Source organism: Lepus europaeus, chromosome 18 (assembly GCF_033115175.1).
Source record: "Lepus europaeus isolate LE1 chromosome 18, mLepTim1.pri, whole genome shotgun sequence".
Classification (NCBI taxonomy): domain Eukaryota; kingdom Metazoa; phylum Chordata; class Mammalia; order Lagomorpha; family Leporidae; genus Lepus; species Lepus europaeus.
This window is the reverse complement of record NC_084844.1, coordinates 14518848-14536388: the sequence shown is the minus strand read 5'-3', so window position 1 is coordinate 14536388 and position 17541 is coordinate 14518848. Positions and strand designations below refer to the sequence as shown.

The following is a 17541-nucleotide window of genomic DNA, read 5'->3' as shown; positions in this document are numbered from 1 at the left end:
GCAACACAATCCGGCCACGGCATGTGCCAACCCTGCCAGCGCTGAACTCCAGTCCGGCCCTGCCCAGCTCTCAGGCCCGGGCAGCCCGGGTCACTGCAGCTGCAATCCTGATACTGCAGGCAAAGAGGGCCACAGACTGACTCTGGCCCCAGTCTTCTACCACACTTACTTGACAAAGTGACCTCAATCCCAGCCTTTTGAAAGGCACTGGGCATGACAGGAGACGGTCCGGACCACAGGTGTAGATGTGGAAATCCACAGTTATGCGCAGGTCCAGTCAGGAGACAGGCCAGGCTCCTACTCGTGTGGGGTATGCAGCTCTTTCCACAGATTGAGAACTTCAGTAGAAGCCTGGGCTGTTACTTTCTTTATCTTAAAATGGCGAACCCAGGTGGCACTCTGTCCACGGGGGACACACAAGGACTCTCTGCAGATTTAAATATGTGCAACAAATGTCCTGAAGGCCGAATTAACTAATCCAAACGTGAGGGGTCACAGCCCACATGCTGGTTCACTCTGACCCTGAATGCCTCACCTTCAGGCGCTGCTCCCATACTTCTGACGCCAGGGACAGAACCTAAGAACCTGGCTAATGGAAAAGCAGCTTCAAAAGCTTTACTAACAATACAGCTTAGCAGCACCAGCAGCTGACGCTGATGGCTCACTACCTGCCACACACGCTCTCTGAGCACTCGACGTCACACTTACCCTCCCCCCAGCATTCCCGGGTGAGGAAATAGGGGCCCAGAGTGATTAGTGCCTGCCCTGAGGTCTTGCTGCTGGACGATGTATGAGCAAGGCCTAAACACAGGGGCCTGGCTGCAGCGCCCAGTGCTCCTGGTGGGACACGATGCAAACTGAGCCGCTGATGAGCCCTGGGCTTTGGTTTGTACGATCATGGCAGGGTCTCGCCAGGTGATCTCTGATTGCCCTTTCAAGTCTAAATCACCAACCTGCTCGGTTCTTTAAATGTTTTTGAAGAAGAACTATACATTCTAAATTAATTTGTATCTATTAAAAAAACATTAGGAGAGAATGTTCCAGGGTACCAAAAGGTAACCCTGGCTGTCTTAATGGTGGGATGATGAAAGGTGTCTTTTTCCTTTCATCTTTTTCTGAATATTTCAGTTTTCCCCACGTAGAGTATTTAATGAATAAACATTATCCTAAAAGTTACCAGACTGACTGATAAAGACGGATGGGTCCAAGAGGACAGGCCCTGGCAAGACCAGCCTAGGATGGGGCTAGAGGCTGGCGGGAGACCAGACCTAGGAGGGAAGGGAAACAGCTTCCTGGGCCTTGCTACATGACCAAGTGGAGGGAGGAGACCGATTTACAGCCGTCAGATAGAGGGGCTAGTTCCAGGGTGGGCGGCAGGGAACACAGCAGAGACAGGAGGGCACAGCCAGTTTCTAAGGGACGGATCTTGTCCATCTACCAGCCACCTGCCCTGGGAAGGATGACCGCTTCACCTTAGCCACTGCACTAGAGGCTAGCTGTGTGTGCTAGAACTCAGCTCAGCAAGCACGCGCGTGATTTCATCCAAGGGAACGACAGATCTCGCTCCTATTAGCGGCACAGCCACAGAAGCTCAGAACGGCATTTTTCTGTTTATCCCATAGGACCTGCCAACTTTTGGGTTGCTAGAGAGCAATTCATATGTGAGTGCTGGTTCAAGTTTCAGCTGCTCCACTTCCAATCCACCTTCAGCCATTGTGCCTGAGAAGGCAGTGGAAGATAGCCCAAGTACCTGGGCCCCTGCCACCTGTGTGAGAGACCTGGATGGAGTTCCTAGTTCCTAGCTCCTGGTTTTGAACCAGGTCTAGACGAGGCTGCTGCAGCCATTTTGGGAAGTGAACCAGGGGATGGAAGGCTTCTCTCTCTCATGCTGCCTTTCAAATAAATAAATCTTTAAAACAAAACACACACTCATGTGCTGAATAAGGGCTGCGCACATGACAGTGGTCCCATAAGGCTGTACCACCTGACATCACAGCTGCCTTAGTTTGCTGGCTTCGCAGGATGCATGCTCATCATTAAGTGAAGTGTGCCTGTGCCTCCTTCTTGCGCATCTGTTTTACCATCACCTGCATCCCTTGCAGAGCTGGACCAGCCTAACCTGATCAAATGTTAAATACCCCACAAGCTGTCTTTCTGGTTCGTTTCTACACTAACACTTTCCCCCTCGTCACACAAGCATGTAGAGCTCCAGAACTTGCCTTGAGGAGCTAAGAAGCTGTGATGGATGAAAATACAGCCATGTTTTGGTCTACATGCTAAAATGTCTCCCGTAGCTCCTGCTCTACGGGAACAGGAAAGGAGCTCAAGAGTTAGGTCTCTGGTGAATTTCCTCAATGCCTGATCCAAGCCGTCCTGTGAGGCTGTAGAGTTCAATGGCAACGGGGGTGGGGCTGGTATTCTGACACAGTGGGTGGGGCTGCTGCTTGGGACACCTCATCGCATACTAGGGTGCTTAGGGGTGAGTGTGGCTTTTCAGCTTCTGATCCAGCTCTCCACTAATACACCAGAGAAACAGCACATGATGGCTCAGTACTTATTGCTGCCACTCATACGGGAGATCCAGGTGGAATTCCTGGCTCCTGACTCTGGCCTGGCCCAGCCCTGGCTGTTGTAGCTGTTGGGGAGTGAACACATAGATGGAAAATTGTGTGTGTGTATGTGTGTGGTGTGTGTGTCTTTGTGTCCTCCTGCCTTTCAAATAAATAGATTGTTTTTAAAGTCATAAAGGCACTTGTTAGATGCTGCAAGCCCCTTCCTTCCCCCCGGCCATGGACCTTCTCCCATCTCCTTGGAAATTTCTACTAATTTAGCAAAGGACAGTCCTGAAATAAGAGACTGCTAACCCATTAGAAAACAGAACATGTGTGTTTATAATTTACATTTTTTTTTTTTAAAGAGCACTTTTTTTTTTTTAAAAGATTTTTATTTATTTGACAGGTAGAGTAACAGACAGTGAGAGAGAGAGACGAGAAAAAAGTCTTCCTTCTGTTGGTTCACTCCCCAGATGGCCGCAACGGCCAGAACTGCGCCGATCCGAAGCCAGAAGCCAGGAGCCTCCTCCGGGTCTCCCATGCAGGTGCAGGGGCCCAAGCACCTGGGCTATCCTCCACCGCCCTCCTGGGCCACAGCAGAGAGCTGGACCGGAAGAGGAGCAACCGGGGCTAGAACCGGCACCCATATGGGATGCCAGCGCCGCAGATGGAGGATTAACCTAGTGTGCCATGGTGTCAGCCCCTATAATTTACTTTTTAAAGCCTTACTCTCAGCAGACTTATGTTGGGTGATCATTGACTAGCCTGTCCCAAGTCAATCCATAAAAGAATCAAAGAGCAAAAGGCAACAGAGAGGCCACTCGAGTTAAGGAAGGATGGCGGCTCCCAGCCACATGGCTAACACACAAATGACTCATCTCTCACAATTTCACATGGAGTTACAAGGACTCTAGCTAAACCATTCATAAATAACCAAAATCTTTTCTGGTTTTTCTTTCAGTGAGCCAGAAATGACCAAACCCAGGACTTTTCAAGATTCAATGAGGTGTAGGCATAACTGAGGGGTTACAGATGATCTCAATATGCAGGTGTTAGGTGGACACTGGATTTGCAAATACTACTCCAGCCTACATTCCTGAAATCAATGTGGTGCTAAAACCATGGCAATATGGCCCCACTGTCAGCTGAAATATTGACAGATTTGTTACAGTTGCCAACTGAAAGGCCAGGAATGTCTGTCCATATTTACATCAAAAGCACACAACAGCAGAAAAATGATTTCACTAATGAGAATTCAAGAGCCATGTGATACAATCATGCAGAGAGAAAAGTAGCTTCTATAGTCTACAAATTTTACATAACATTTGTTTCAGAACAAACACCATTCTGTGGGAAAGCTGTAATTATTTTCTCCCTGGACCTTGTTCCAGAGCCATCTTAGGCACAATGGAAATACAGTTCCCGTGGGGGCAAGGGTTCTCCCTGCAGACCAAGGGGCTCTCCTGCCTCCATGGTTTACTCCTCATTCTCACCCAGCTCCACACTGTGCACTGAACTTTCCCTCTCAAGTTCCTTTGAAAACTACATGATAGGGGCCAGTGCTCTGCCTGCAGCACTGGCATACCATATGGGTGCAGGTTCCCGTCCTGGATGCTCCTCTTCCAATCCAGCTCTCTGCTTATGGCCTGGGCAAAGCAGTGGAAGGTGGCTCAAGTGCTTGGACCCCTGCACCGGCATTGGAGACCTGGAAGAAGCTCCTGGCTCCTGACTTCAGACTGGCCCAGCTCCAGCCATTGTGGCCATTTGGGGAGTGAACCAGCGGATGGAAGACCTTTCTCTTTCTCTTTCTGTAGCTCTGCATCTCAAATAAATAAATAAAATCTTAAAGAAAGGAAACCAGACACTCAACATGAAACAGAGATGTTAAAGAAGTCTCTAACTCCCTCGAAACCCAAAGCCATCCGGGTAATGAATCTGCAACAACAGAAAAGTCACTTGTGCTCCAGGGCCAAGTAAGAGTTACCTTGGTGATCAACATTAGGCTTAAAGGCCTGCAGGATTTTTGGCACGGCCATCCCCATGTCCAGTTCCGTCAGAGTTAGCTCGTTCATAAAGTAGGGGAGCTGGAGAAAAGAAGTAAACAGTGAATGAGACATTTTTCTTCACTCTAACCTTTTAGTACTTCTGACCTCAGATAACAGAAGCAAGTTTAAGTTTGTGACCTGCAAGAGCCTGTATGACTGGCAAAGGGAGAAAGTGAAAAGAGAAGACTTTCCCTCCACATGCCCAGGAAGAGGGACCCACCATTCTCCATGGAAGGGACAGGGGTGCCCCAGACTTGCCCTTCCAAGAGAAGGGGTCCACCTGGGAATGTGTGCAGCAGGGAGCAGTGTCCTGCTTTCCTCTCACCCTGCCGGGCACGCAGCCCTCCCGCTCAGGGAAAGACATCAAACCGTGTCTGTGAGAGACACAGGGCCGGCCCTGCAGCCCTGCCCTGGGCCTGGAGCTGCTAACCCCAGCCCTCTGCTTTCAAGAGGAGGAAGAAGCTGAGTGGGCTCTGGGCTGGCTGCTGACATCTTATCTCCCAACTCAGGGCCCTGCGGCTGGCTGTTTCCCCTGCAGAACCAGGTGGTAGAAGCTGCTTCAACCCTCAGGCCACCTCAGGAACACAAACAGATGGACCCTGGTCAACACAGCCCTCCCACAGCCCAGCCCCCCTTCTGCCCCAAACCAGCCCTGCTCTGTACCGGGAGCTGGGGAAGGGATGTCATCAGTCTGCAGATACCAGACAGAGCTGGCTGGAGCCTGATTAAGCCAAAAATGCTCTGTCCTTTACCCGAAGGAATGACAGGAACCAAACAGATGCACCTCCATGCCCACATTTCCCTTCTCATCTAATTCTCTCTCAGCTCACTTTTTGAACTTGGAATCCCTGAACTCAGAAATCGTGGCCAAAACTGTGTTGTGCATTGCTCTAGGGGAAGGAGCCATGCTTTCTGCTTGCAAATGTAACCATGATCTGAACATACCCAGGACTTAAGCTACTGATCATGTAAATTCTCAGGGAAGACTTGGAGACCAAAGTGCCTCTTCCCTCGCTGCGGCTTCACTGGATCAAAAGGTTCTAAGGAACCTCAATAAGGTCTCTTATGGCAAATGAGTCACCTTAATGACAGTGATGAGGAATATTTATAGAATTTAAACTCACTTCCAAGTAGGCCTGAATTAGCACCAGGAGTGTTTCTTCAGCAAAAAGAGAGCCCAAACAAGGCACCATCTGGCCACCACGCAAAGGTCCAACCCAGAAATGTCTATGGCGTAATGCTACCCCCCCTCACCTGGGAAGGAGGTCTGGGTGTGTGCTGTGTGCCCAAGACCACTGTGAGGCTACTGGGCCGAGGACACGCAGTTTAAATTTGCTTCTAACTTAAGGATCACAATTATACAAAACAAATCAGATATAAAGAGCTCACGCTTTCCCAAACCAAATTCTGGATTATCACCCAGAGCAGGGAATAACAATGAGAGTAACACACACACACAAAAGGGAACAGACACGTCCACTAAGTCCCCAGTCCCGAGATCACAGTCGGCCCCAGAGCAAGGTCATACATGATGCTGGAGAACTGTCCTTATCCCTTAAACATTTATGCTCACTTATTTTTCACTTGGGACACGGGCGCACAAAGCTTCTCAAAGTGGAAGCGAGATGTTTAAAGGCTCTCATGTGGAATTGATACCTTTATTTTGCTGAGTTTCATTTGGATCTTCTTAGATACCAGATCAGACCAGTATTTTTCTCCTAAGAAGTCCCAAAATATTCTTCCAAGCAAGGCGTTCACCCAGGCTTCCTGTTCTTCCTCCTCCAAGGGGGGAGCCTCTGGCAACTGGCAAAAGAAAGGGGACCAAAATTAGTCGGGAAGCAACTGGAGAGTAAGACAGGTGCTTATTGCTAGGAAGTTACTGACAGTCCCTCTATGGAAACGGGAGACCATGTGAGTCGTGCCTCTTCCCTCTAAATTACAAGTCTCACACCATGTTGGTGAACAGCAAAAGGGAGAAACACAAGCTGCCACCAAGCCAGAACCTTGTCTTTGTCCATTTTCTCCTCCTCCCAGTCAGTCTTCCTATGACCAGATAATACTGCACATACTCAGCCCAGCCAGGCTGTCCTGTCCCCTGAACTAGCTTGGCGTCAACATTTCTGAGCAGATGTGTGCCTGTCTGTTCCGGCAAACACTTGGATGGTACCTCCCAAGGTGATCCTCATCCAGGCAGAACCCAGGACTCTCAAGTTTGGTCTGATCTTTGCCAAGCCATGACACACTTGGGGTGCCTAAAAATGCTGATGCCTGGGTCCTACCCCAGAGACATTGAGCTAAGTGGGTACCAGCTTCTGTTCAGAAAACGAACAGACAAGGTGAAGTTCAGGATTAGAGAGAGCTGCTCTCGGGGCTTCCATGCAATTCCTACAGCTATCTTCACCCATCTCAGTCCAGTCAACTACCCCGGCCCCCACTTCTATTGGACACAACCCACCTGACACATCCCTTGTGGTCAATGCTTGAGGTGGGAGAAGAGCAGACCCATGTCTCCAACTCCCTAGGCTGATTATTAGACCTCAGACTCTGGCCGGGTGAGGGTCAGGGACAGGGATAAAGAGGAGGAAGCATCAGCACCAACTCAGGATGATTTGTGAGGTCTGAGCAGTAGGTGCGGGTGATGGCTTAGAACTCAGTAACACAGCAGCATGGTGACTGTGGTTACCACTGCTGTCCACCACATGCCAGGCTGTTCCTCAGGCTGCTGCCATGTTTTGCAATACCCCAAAAGATGGGAACTTGATTTCCACTTGAGGGATGAGAGGTCACAAGTTCATGAGTGCAACCTGACTCACAGCCTTGTTCTCCCATTCTCTGCCTGCCTAGTCCTGTGTGTTCTGGGGGCGGGAGGATATAACTGGTGTCACATTTGCCTATCTGGAAGTTTCTAATTAGACTATAGTCTTATTGAAATGGAAAGTTTTAGAAGGCAAAGATGAAAAAATCTAGGCAGGCGCCACAGCTCGCTCACTAGGCTAATCCTCCGCCTGTAGCGCCGGCACACCGGGTTCTAGTCCCCGTTGGGGCGCAGGTTCTGTCCCGGTTGCTCCTCTTCCAGTCCAGTTCTCTGCTATTGCCTGGGAAGGCAGTGGAGGATGGTCCAAGTGCTTGGGCCCTGCACCCACATGGAAGACCAGGAGGGAGCACCTGGCTCCTGGCTTCTGATTGGTGCAGCGCACCGGCCGTAGCGGCCATTTGGGGGGTGAACCAATGGAAGGAAGACCTTTGTCTCTCTCTCTAACTCTGCTTGTCAAAAAAAAAAAAAAAATCTAGAAATGCAGAAATCTCTGCTTGTTTACCATTTCCACTCCCTAGTGATTTCTGTAAACACAACCCATCTCACATGCGTGATCACACACCTTACACTCTTACCACCTTTGCATCTTGTTCTTGTACTACCCATTCTGGGCAGCTGTGACAGTGTCCACATCATGGCTGAGTGCCTAGGCCAGTGGCACTGTACACAGGCACCTTGTGCGGCTATGACTGCCTATGAGAAACCCAAGGGCAATGGCACAGAGTAGCAAGTGACCTGCTCAGAAGCCTGGAGTTCTGAGGGGCTGGCCCAGGAAGCAACACAGTATGGGCACAAACCTCCCAGACTCTCAGCAGCCAGCTGTCCACGTGTCCCAAGTGCTGTCTCTCTCACTGGGGTCCGGCCAGGCCTCACTTACAGTTTTAGTCACATGTGACTGCAGGTTGGGGGATAGTTTACATCCTAGGAGCCCTTTAAGTCTGAGTGTTTTTGTTTTGTTTTGTTTTTAAAGATTTGTTATTTATTTGAAGACACAGTTACAGAGAGGCAGAGGCAGAGAGAAAGAGATTTTCCATCCACTGGTTCACTCCCCAAATGGCCACAATGGCCAGAGCTGGGCCAATCTGAAGTCAGGAGCCAAGACCTTTTTCCAGGTCTCCCACATGGGTGCAGAGGCCCAAGGACTTGGACCATCTTCCACTGCTTTCCCAGGCACATTAGCAGGGAGCTGGATCAGAAGTAGAACAGCTGGGACTTGAACTGGAGATATGGGATGCTAGCACTGCAGGCGGTGGCTTTATCCTCTATGCCACAGCACTGGCCTCTGTTTTCATTTTTTCAAAGATTAACTTATTTATTTGAAAGGCAGAGTTATGGTCTGTGTGTGTGGAAGGAACAGAGAGACAGCAATCTTCCATTTGCTGATTCACTCCCTAAATGTCTGCAAAAGCCAGGGCTGTGCCAGGCTGAAGCCAGGAGACTGGAACTCCATCTGGGTCTCCCAAGTGGGTGGCAGGGGCCCAAGCACTTGGGCCATCTTCTGCTGCTTTTCTCAGACTAATAGCAGAGAGCTGGATAGGAAGTGCTAAGACTTGAACCAGTGCCCATATGGGATGCTGGCATCACAGGCGACAGCTTTATTCACTACACCACAACACTAGTCCTGAGAGTCTCACCTTAAAAAAACAAAAAACTAAACCCTGATGTAAAAATGAATGCCTATCAGTCACATGGTGTCAGAAGACAAGGACTGCTTTCAAGTGGCAGTGCCGTGCTCTGCCAGACTTCCCTATGCTGGAATCATCTTGACGTGACCCAAGACATCTTCCACCACCAGGTCTGAGTGCATGGGCAGAAGTCTGTACTTGTCACACCACAAGGTGTCTGTGTTTACTTGAATCACTTTTCTCTCTGCCTGAACATCTCCACTCCGCCCAAAAAAGTATACCTACCTGGTCCAACTCTGCCAAGGCCACTCACTGAGTCGCACCAGGCTATCTATGCAGAATGCTGAGTCAGCACCCGTGCAAGGACAGGGCCCAGGGGCCACTGGGCCAGTACTGAGTTGCTGCCCACAAAGGGCACAACCTCTCACTTAGACTTGCAGGCTACAGAAGAGACGGGATTACTTTTTTCCCTTCTCAAGAGGGACAATCCACCCTTTATTACCCTTTGTTTACAACCCTAGTCATTCATAGGAAACAGATTTAGCACAAAATAGCAAGAAACAAAAGCTATTTCACAACGTTATATCCACGCCAATGGCATATGATGTGGTAAACAAATTTCTGAAATAACTGACAAGCAGGTTATTTTTTTCTTTTCAATGGTTCCTGTTTCGAATATAGGCTTTCCTCCGTAGACTCAGTGAGAACAAAGGAAAATCCAAGGGCAGCAGAACCCTCACAACGCATCAAAGAAGCTTGACGCTGAAATCTGGATTCAACAGGCTACGAGAACTCATTTCCAAGGAACATCATAAAAATTTCAGAGCTTAAAGAACAAATGTGCACACACTGCCTAATACTGCCATCGGGCTGCAAGAAGAAATGTGGGGAGAATATTCATTTCACTATTTCAACTATACACCTACATTTAGAAATGGTAACTTTGCAAAGATAGTTTCCAAATACAAGTCTGTAGAGTTCAATGCCCAAAGCCGAAGCAAGGCATCAAAACTATTAACACCTAAAATTACAATGAAATGGATTTACTCAATTTTGTGATGCAACTTTTCTTATTACCAATAATGTATAGGCCAGCTCAGCTTGTCTGCTGTAGAGAGCTTAACACACAGACAGGTCATGGGTGTTGCAGAGACAGCATGGCCCTGGAGAAGACCCAGTTCAGGACCCTGCCCTCACATTAACAGCTGGCTTCCTCTAATTATAGAAATAATGCATATTCATTGTGGAAAACACCCATGGATCCCACTATCAAAGTATAGTTACTTAAAAGATATCTTTACATTTTCCCTTAGTCTTTCAAAACAAAATTGGATCTAGCTACATGCTTTTGTCTTTTTTTTTTTTTAAAGCTTTATTAAGGTATAATGCAGACCATATAATTCACTGATTTAAAGAGTACAATTACCACACAATGCAGCAATTCCACTTATGGGTAATTCCCAAAAGCAGTGAAAGCAGGGTCTCTAAGAGGTACATGTATGCTCATGTTCATAACGGCACATTCACAAAAGCGGGCTCTGGCTCTAGCCTGGCCTCAGCCCAGCTCCAGCAGCTGTGGGTATCTGGGGAGTGAGCCAGTAGGTGGAAAATCTCTTTGTCTGTCTGTCTGTCTCTCAAATATAGAAAAATTTTAAAGGAAGGAAATTCTGACATCCTATAACGTGGAGGAGTTTTGAGGATATTATGCTAAGTGAGAGAAATCAGCCACAGAGGACAAACACTGTGTGAGTCCACCAACATCAGGTACTTGGAAGTCAAAATGATACAGAAAGACTGCGGGATGGTGGTTGCAAGGGCTTGGGAGGAAGGAAAAACAGGAAGTTATGTTTAATGGTTACAGTTTCAGTTTTTGTAAGATAAAAAGAATAGTGGTGGTGAATACATTATATATATATGTATATATATATTCTAAACTGTACATTTATAAACACAGTAAATTTTAGGTTATGTGTGTTTTACTACACAAAATAATACACTGAAAAACAAATTCAGTGTATTTTTTGGATGTTCACAGAGTTGGGCAGCTATCATCACCATCAAGTTCACTCCGAACCCATTAGCAGTCACTCCACCCACTTCCACCCCCAGCAAACCACAGGAAACAACAAGTTGTATCTCTACAGACTAGACTTTTCTAGATATTTCATTTAAATGCAATAAATTTTTTTTTTTGTGACCGACTTCTTTTCCTTAGCATGTTTTCAAAGTTTTTTTTTTTTTTTTTTTTTTTTTAGACAGGCAGAGTTAGAGAGAGACAGAGACAGAGAGAGAGGTCTTCCTTCCACTGGTTCACCCCCCAAATGGCCTCTATGGCTGGCGCACTGCACTGATCCAAAGCCAGGAGCCAGGTGCTTCTTCCTGGTCTCCCATGCGGGTGCAGGGCCCAAGCACTTGGGCCATCCTCCACTGCCTTCCCGGGCCACAGCAAGAGCTGGACTGGAAGAGGAGCAACCGGGACAGATCCAGCGCCCCAACCGGGACTAGAACCCAGAGTGCCGGCGCCGCAGGCAGAGGGTTAGCCTAGTGAGCTGTGGCGCCAGCCTCAAGGTTTACCAAGCTGTGGCAGTATATCATTTTTATTATAGAAAAATACCTTTTAAAAATTATTTGAGCAGACATACACACACACATATATATATATATACATATGTACATATACATATATACACACATATACATATGTGTGTGCAATTTCCTTAGTTACTGTATAAATTCCTTTCCCAAACCAAATATTGAACATTCAGAAAACCAGGTCTTCCCCTAACCCCAAAGATGGTTTTTTCTTCATTCAGATTTTAAGCTAAGTATCTCCAAAGTCAGGAGCTGACGTGTGGTACAGCAGTATGTTAAGCCACTGCCTGTGATGCAGGCATCCCATGAGTGCTGGTTTAAGTCCTGGCCACTCCACTTTCGATCCAGCTCCCTGCTAATGCACCTGGAAAAGCAATGGAGGATGGCCCGAGTGCTTGGGTTCCCTGTCACCCAGTTGGGAGACCCGGATGGAGTTCTGGGGTTCTGGCTTCAGCCATTTGGGGAGTGTACTAGCAGATGGAAGACTGATCTCTCTCGCTCTCTCTCTCTCTTTCCCCCTTCTGTAACTCTACCTTTCAAATAAATAAACCGATCTTTTAAAATATACTTATCTCCAATGTTATTTCAATATGCAGAATCCCCTGAATTTTATATATATATATATATATATATATATTTTTTTTTTTTTTTTGGACAGGCAGAATGGACAGTGAGAGAGAGAGAGAGAGAGAGAGAGGTCTTCCTTTTTGCTGCTGGTTCACCCTCCAATGGCCGGCACGCTGCAGCTGGCACACCGCGCTGATCCGAAGGCAGGAGCCAGGTGCTTCTCCTGGTCTCCCATGGGGTGCAGGGCCCAAGCACCTGGGCCATCCTCCACTGCACTCCCCGGCCACAGCAGAGAGCTGGCCTGGAAGAGGGGCAACCGGTGCCCCGACCAGGACTAGAACCTGGTGTGCCAGCGCCACAGGCAGAGGATTAGCCTATTTAGCCGTGGCGCCAGCCTAACCCTGAATATATTTTTAATCACGTGAGAAACATAACTGCCAATAATGTCTTAGCATTTATTTAATTTTTTAAAGAGATTTGTTTATTTATTTGAAAATCAGAGTTACAGAGAGAGAGAGAGAGAGAGAGAGAGAGAGAGAGAGGTCTTCCATCTGATGGTTCACTTCCCAATTGGCCGCAACGGCCGGAGCTGTGCCGATCGAAAGCCAGGAGGCAGGAGCTTCCTCCTGGTCTCCCATGTGGGTGCAGGGGCCCAAGGGCCTGGGCCATCCTCTACTGCCTTCCCAGGCCATAGCACAGAGCTGGATAGGAAGTGGAGCAGCTGGGTCTCGAACCGGCGCCCATATGGATGCCGGCGCTTCAGGCCAGGGTGTTAACACGCTACGCCACAGAGCCAGCCCTAATTATTTAATATTTAATTCAATCTTAGTGTATACTTACTAGTCATATCACTAGGTTTTTTTTTTTTGACAGGCAGAGTGGACAGTGAGAGAGAGAGAGAGAGAGAGAAGGATCTTCCTTTTGCCGTTGGTTCACCCTCCAATGGCCGCCACGGCTGGCGCACCGTGCTGATCCGAAGCCAGGAGCCAGGTGCTCCTCCTGGTCTCCCATGCAGGTGCAGGGCCCTAGCACTTGGGCCATCCTCCACTGCACTCCTGGGCCATAGCAGAGAGCTGGCCTGGAAGAGGGGCAACCAGGACAGAATCCAGTGCCCCGACCGGGACTAGAACCTGGTGTGCCGGCGCTGCAAGGCGGAGGATTAGCCTAGTGAACCACAGCGCCGGCCCACTAGGTGTTTTTAACACCAGTTTGGATCCTGAGCACTGGTGACTGAAGAACGCCTCATTTACCCCCTAACCAGTGGTCCAACTTGTTTAGCAATGGGCATGAGAGAAGGGAGGCCAAGTCTGTGGATGTGGCCATCAGATCCTGCAGCCCTCAGGGCAAGATGCTTTGATCATGGCCCATGAGAGGCCACAGCAGGATGTGGGCAGGGTGGGGGCTGGGGAGAGGTAGGTGCAAAGGCTGGTGCTGTCTCAAGCCTTTCTATGAAACAGGAGGGACAAGTGACCCTGGGCAGGCATCTGGGTGGTGGTCAACACTTGATGACATGATGGTGTACCTGAAGAGACAACCAAAGGTTCCTCTGTGTCCTTCACACCTTTGAGTACCTCTTGGACTCAGTTATCAGCGGCAATAAAGACCCCAACAAATAACCTTCCTTTGGCAGCAGGGATGAGCACTAATGACCAACCACACTTCCAAGACTTCATGCCCAGAACCGCACAACATTACACACTTATCAAAGTAGTCGCTGCAGCACTGCTTGTAATTACGAAATATTGCAAACAGAACATGTGTTTGGTGTAGCAGGCAAGTTGCTGTTTGAGATGCTTGCATCCCATATCAGAGTGCCTGGCTTGAGTTTTGGCTACACTGCTTCTGATCCAGGTTCCTGCTAATGTGCACTCTGGAGATCAAAGATAATGGTTCAAGTACTTGGGTCCCTGTCACCCATATGGTAGACCCAGATGGAGTCCCAGGCACCTGACTTCAGCCTGGACCAGCCCTGGCTACAGTGGGAGTAAACCAGCAGATAGAAGACTGCTGTCTCTATTTCTGCTTTTCTAATAAAATGAAAATTTAAAAAATGAAGATACTGTAAAATATACTGCAAACAACTCATATGCCTACATAGGAGGGAGGCTGACTACAAAAGAATACCATAGAGGCCAGTGCTGTGGTGTAGTAGGTTAAGCCTCTGCCTGAGGCACTGGCATCCCATAAGGGCACCAGTTCGTGTCTTGGCTGCTCCTCTTCTGATCCAGCTCTCTGTTATGGCCTGGGAAAGCAGCAGATGGCCCAAGTGCTTGGGCCCCTGCACCCGTGTGAGAGACCTGGAAGAAGCTCCTGGCTCCAGGCTCCAGGCTTTGGACTGGCTCAGCTCCAGCTTTTGGGACCATTTGGGAGAGAACCAGCAGATGGAAGACGTTTCTGTCTCTCCCTCTCTCTGTCTATAACTCTGCCTCTCAAATAAATAAATCTAAGGAGAAAAAAAGAATATCTATAGTATGCTACCTACTGGATAAGATGGAAAGGGAAATAATAAATATGGAAAAAAATACAGAAAGGATAAATCAGAGACTAAGGAAATTGATCCATTACAGGAGTGAAAAGGAATGGCAGGGAATGATAGAAGGAATAGCGCAGGGGAAATGAATCTTTTCTGAAGATGCCTTTGGACAGCTCTGGAATCATGTTAATGTTTCACATGCACAAGAAAAGAGAAAATCAGTAAGGATGGGTGAGAGAAAGTCCTTCGTTCACAAAAATCATAAATTTAATAAGAAATCAGTAAAGAATCATCTCCATTGATTTGTAAAAGAAAGCATGGACAGACAGTAACAAAAGTAGTATAGCTACATCACAGCAGATCTTATTTTCCAAAATAATAGTGCAATGATACTCCCCATCCCACGTGCGTTTCTAGGAATCTGCTGCTCCCTCCGAAGAGGTGGGATCCATGCTTCCCTCCTTGAACCCTGGGCACCATGTCTGACTGCCCGACTCACACAGGAGGATGGAAGTAGCACTTTACTTCTGGACTAGGTCACAAAAGGCAGCAGAGCTTCTGCCTGGCACTTTCCCTAAGGACAGGTGCCCTTAGAATTCAATCACTGTGCTGGAAGAAGGCCAGGCCACATGGGAAGGAATGCAGGCCCCGCCCTTCAGCCCCAGCCTCGCTCCAGCCTCGCTCCAGCCACACTCAGCATCTACTTGCCCTCCAGGTGAGCAAATCTTCTGGAAACAGATCCTCCAGCCCCTAGGTGAACCTGCAAGGAGCAGTCAGATGCTTTCACCTGCAAACCTTGTCCAGCTCACACATTTGTAAGGAAAATAAACATTACCGTTTGAAGACACCACTTTGGGGACTGCTTGCTACTTGGCCATAGAGAATTGCACAGACAAGCATCTGTACCTTATTCAATCTTAATCTTATACAATCTCAATTACTAGATGACCCCAAGAGCCAGGGTAGAGTCCCCACATGCTTCTGGCAGGCCAAGTGGATACCACAGTCCAGCCCCCTTCAATCCAGTGATCTCCACTTGTGGCAGACATCACCCACGAAATTAACAAGGGTGAGGTGGGAGATGGGGACAGAGGCTCAAGGCAAAGTGAACTGCAATGGACACAAGCAACCCCAGCCACCTGACGGGGAGAGAAAATCCACATCATGCTGTTTCCAATGTTGTACTCAGTCTTTAAATTGTTACAAAAAGATGAAATTGTTCTGCGTGTTCCCCTTAATGGGGTCGGGAAGTATAATAGCTTTAAGAGATTTTCATAAGATTCAGAAGAAGGGAAAATGGTTGGGATTCCTCCAGGAGAAGTACCAAGCAGCTGGAAAGAGACGTGGACTACAGAACCCTGACAGCAACGCTGGGCGGGAGGGCTGGGTAGTGACAACAGCAAACCCAGTGACCATGTGATGCCACATGTGCTGAGGAAACAATGCTCCCAAACAAACAGGGTTTGGTTTGGTTTGGAATTTAAGAAAATCTTTCAGAAAGCGAGCATTTTTCTAGACAATCTTCTTAGGTTAGGGAACATTTTTCTTCCTGATATTTCTGAGCCCGATCAGCATCCAGACAGCTGACAGCCCAGGGAGGAAGGGAATGTGAGGGAGAGGGGCTCACTAGCAAGAAACTGGATATTTCTTTTTTTAATTTAAAACTGTATTATTTATTTAATCTGGAAGACAGAGAATGAAAGTAAGGTCTTCCACTTGCTGGTTCACCCCCACGAATGCCCACCTGGTCACCCTCTCCACCTGTCGTTCCCATCTGCTTCTCAGCCCAGCCTCCTCTGCAACAGTCGCCTCTCACCTCTCTAGCTCCAACGGCCAACTCTCCACCAAGAGTCGCTGATCTTTTTAGACTTAAAATGTTGCTCCTTGGTCAAAACCCTCCCAGGGCCTCCCATTCTCCTTGGGATGGATCCAATAAGGCCCTGCCCACTCCCCAGGCTCCCTGCCTCCATCCCTGGCCCTTGCTCACTGTCTAGCCACACTGGCCTCATTGCTGCTCCTTGAATATGCCAACTGCATTCCTGCTGCAGAGCCCTGTGCTGGTCCCCCAGCCTGGCATGCTGCCCTCCTGTGCCTCAGATCTCTGACCAACAGGCCCTCCCTGGTCACCCTTCTAAAACAGCAGCTCTGGCCACTTTCCACCTCCCTCACCTGGCTTTATTTTAATTCTTAGCACCACCTGATGCTCATTTCTTGCTCTCCCTGACTAGAGTACAAGCGCCCTGAGGACAGGCTCTTTCCATAGCTTGCTCATCACTGTGCCTAGAGCAGGGCTTGGCAGAAACCATGTACCCAAAGCGTGTGTGCAGGAAGAAATGAGCACAAGGAGAGGACAGGGAGCCTGCTCAGGCAGGCAACTTTACCTTTTTCCCGGCCGTGGGGCTGCTCTCCGCACTCTGCGCGGGGCTCCTGTGGGGACTGCGGTTTTCCTGGGGGACACATCTGCTCATGTACACGCTGTAGTCAAGAAGCATCTTCTGCCGCACACTGCCCACCAGCTCCTTCTGCTTGGGCTGTGACAGGATCTCCTCCACGCTGCCCTTGCTGCTGCTGCGGCTGTGTGTCAGGTGCCCCGAGGGGCTGCTGTGTCTGCTGTGTGTGGGCAGAAGTCCTGGAGCAGAGAACGGACGGCCGTTAACACAAACGAAGAAAATGGCCACAAAGTCCACCAAACCAGAAACACAAACACCGCTCAGTGCATTAAGCAGAAAGGCAACTAAAATGCTATCAAACATCTACAAGGTAATTACTCACTCTGAAAAACAACTTCAGCTCTAAGTGAAGTGGGTGATCTTTTTTTTTTCTTTAAACAGTTTATTCCTCTCCAAGGTAATTCAGAGAAATGGGAGCAATG

General features: G+C 48.5%; 1 protein-coding gene across 3 annotated transcripts in view; it reads right to left on the bottom strand.

Moving 5' to 3' along the window:
- Positions 1-17541, bottom strand: part of TEX2 (testis expressed 2) — a 120525-nt gene that overhangs the window by 17650 nt on the left and 85334 nt on the right. For all 3 annotated transcript variants that reach the window (XM_062215464.1, XM_062215465.1, XM_062215466.1), the window contains 3 exons: positions 17051-17298; positions 6254-6400; positions 4537-4636 (listed from right to left, as the gene is read on the bottom strand). In XM_062215464.1, the coding sequence (XP_062071448.1) occupies positions 4537-4636; positions 6254-6400; positions 17051-17298 (495 nt within the window). The remainder of the gene's footprint in view (positions 1-4536; positions 4637-6253; positions 6401-17050; positions 17299-17541) is intronic.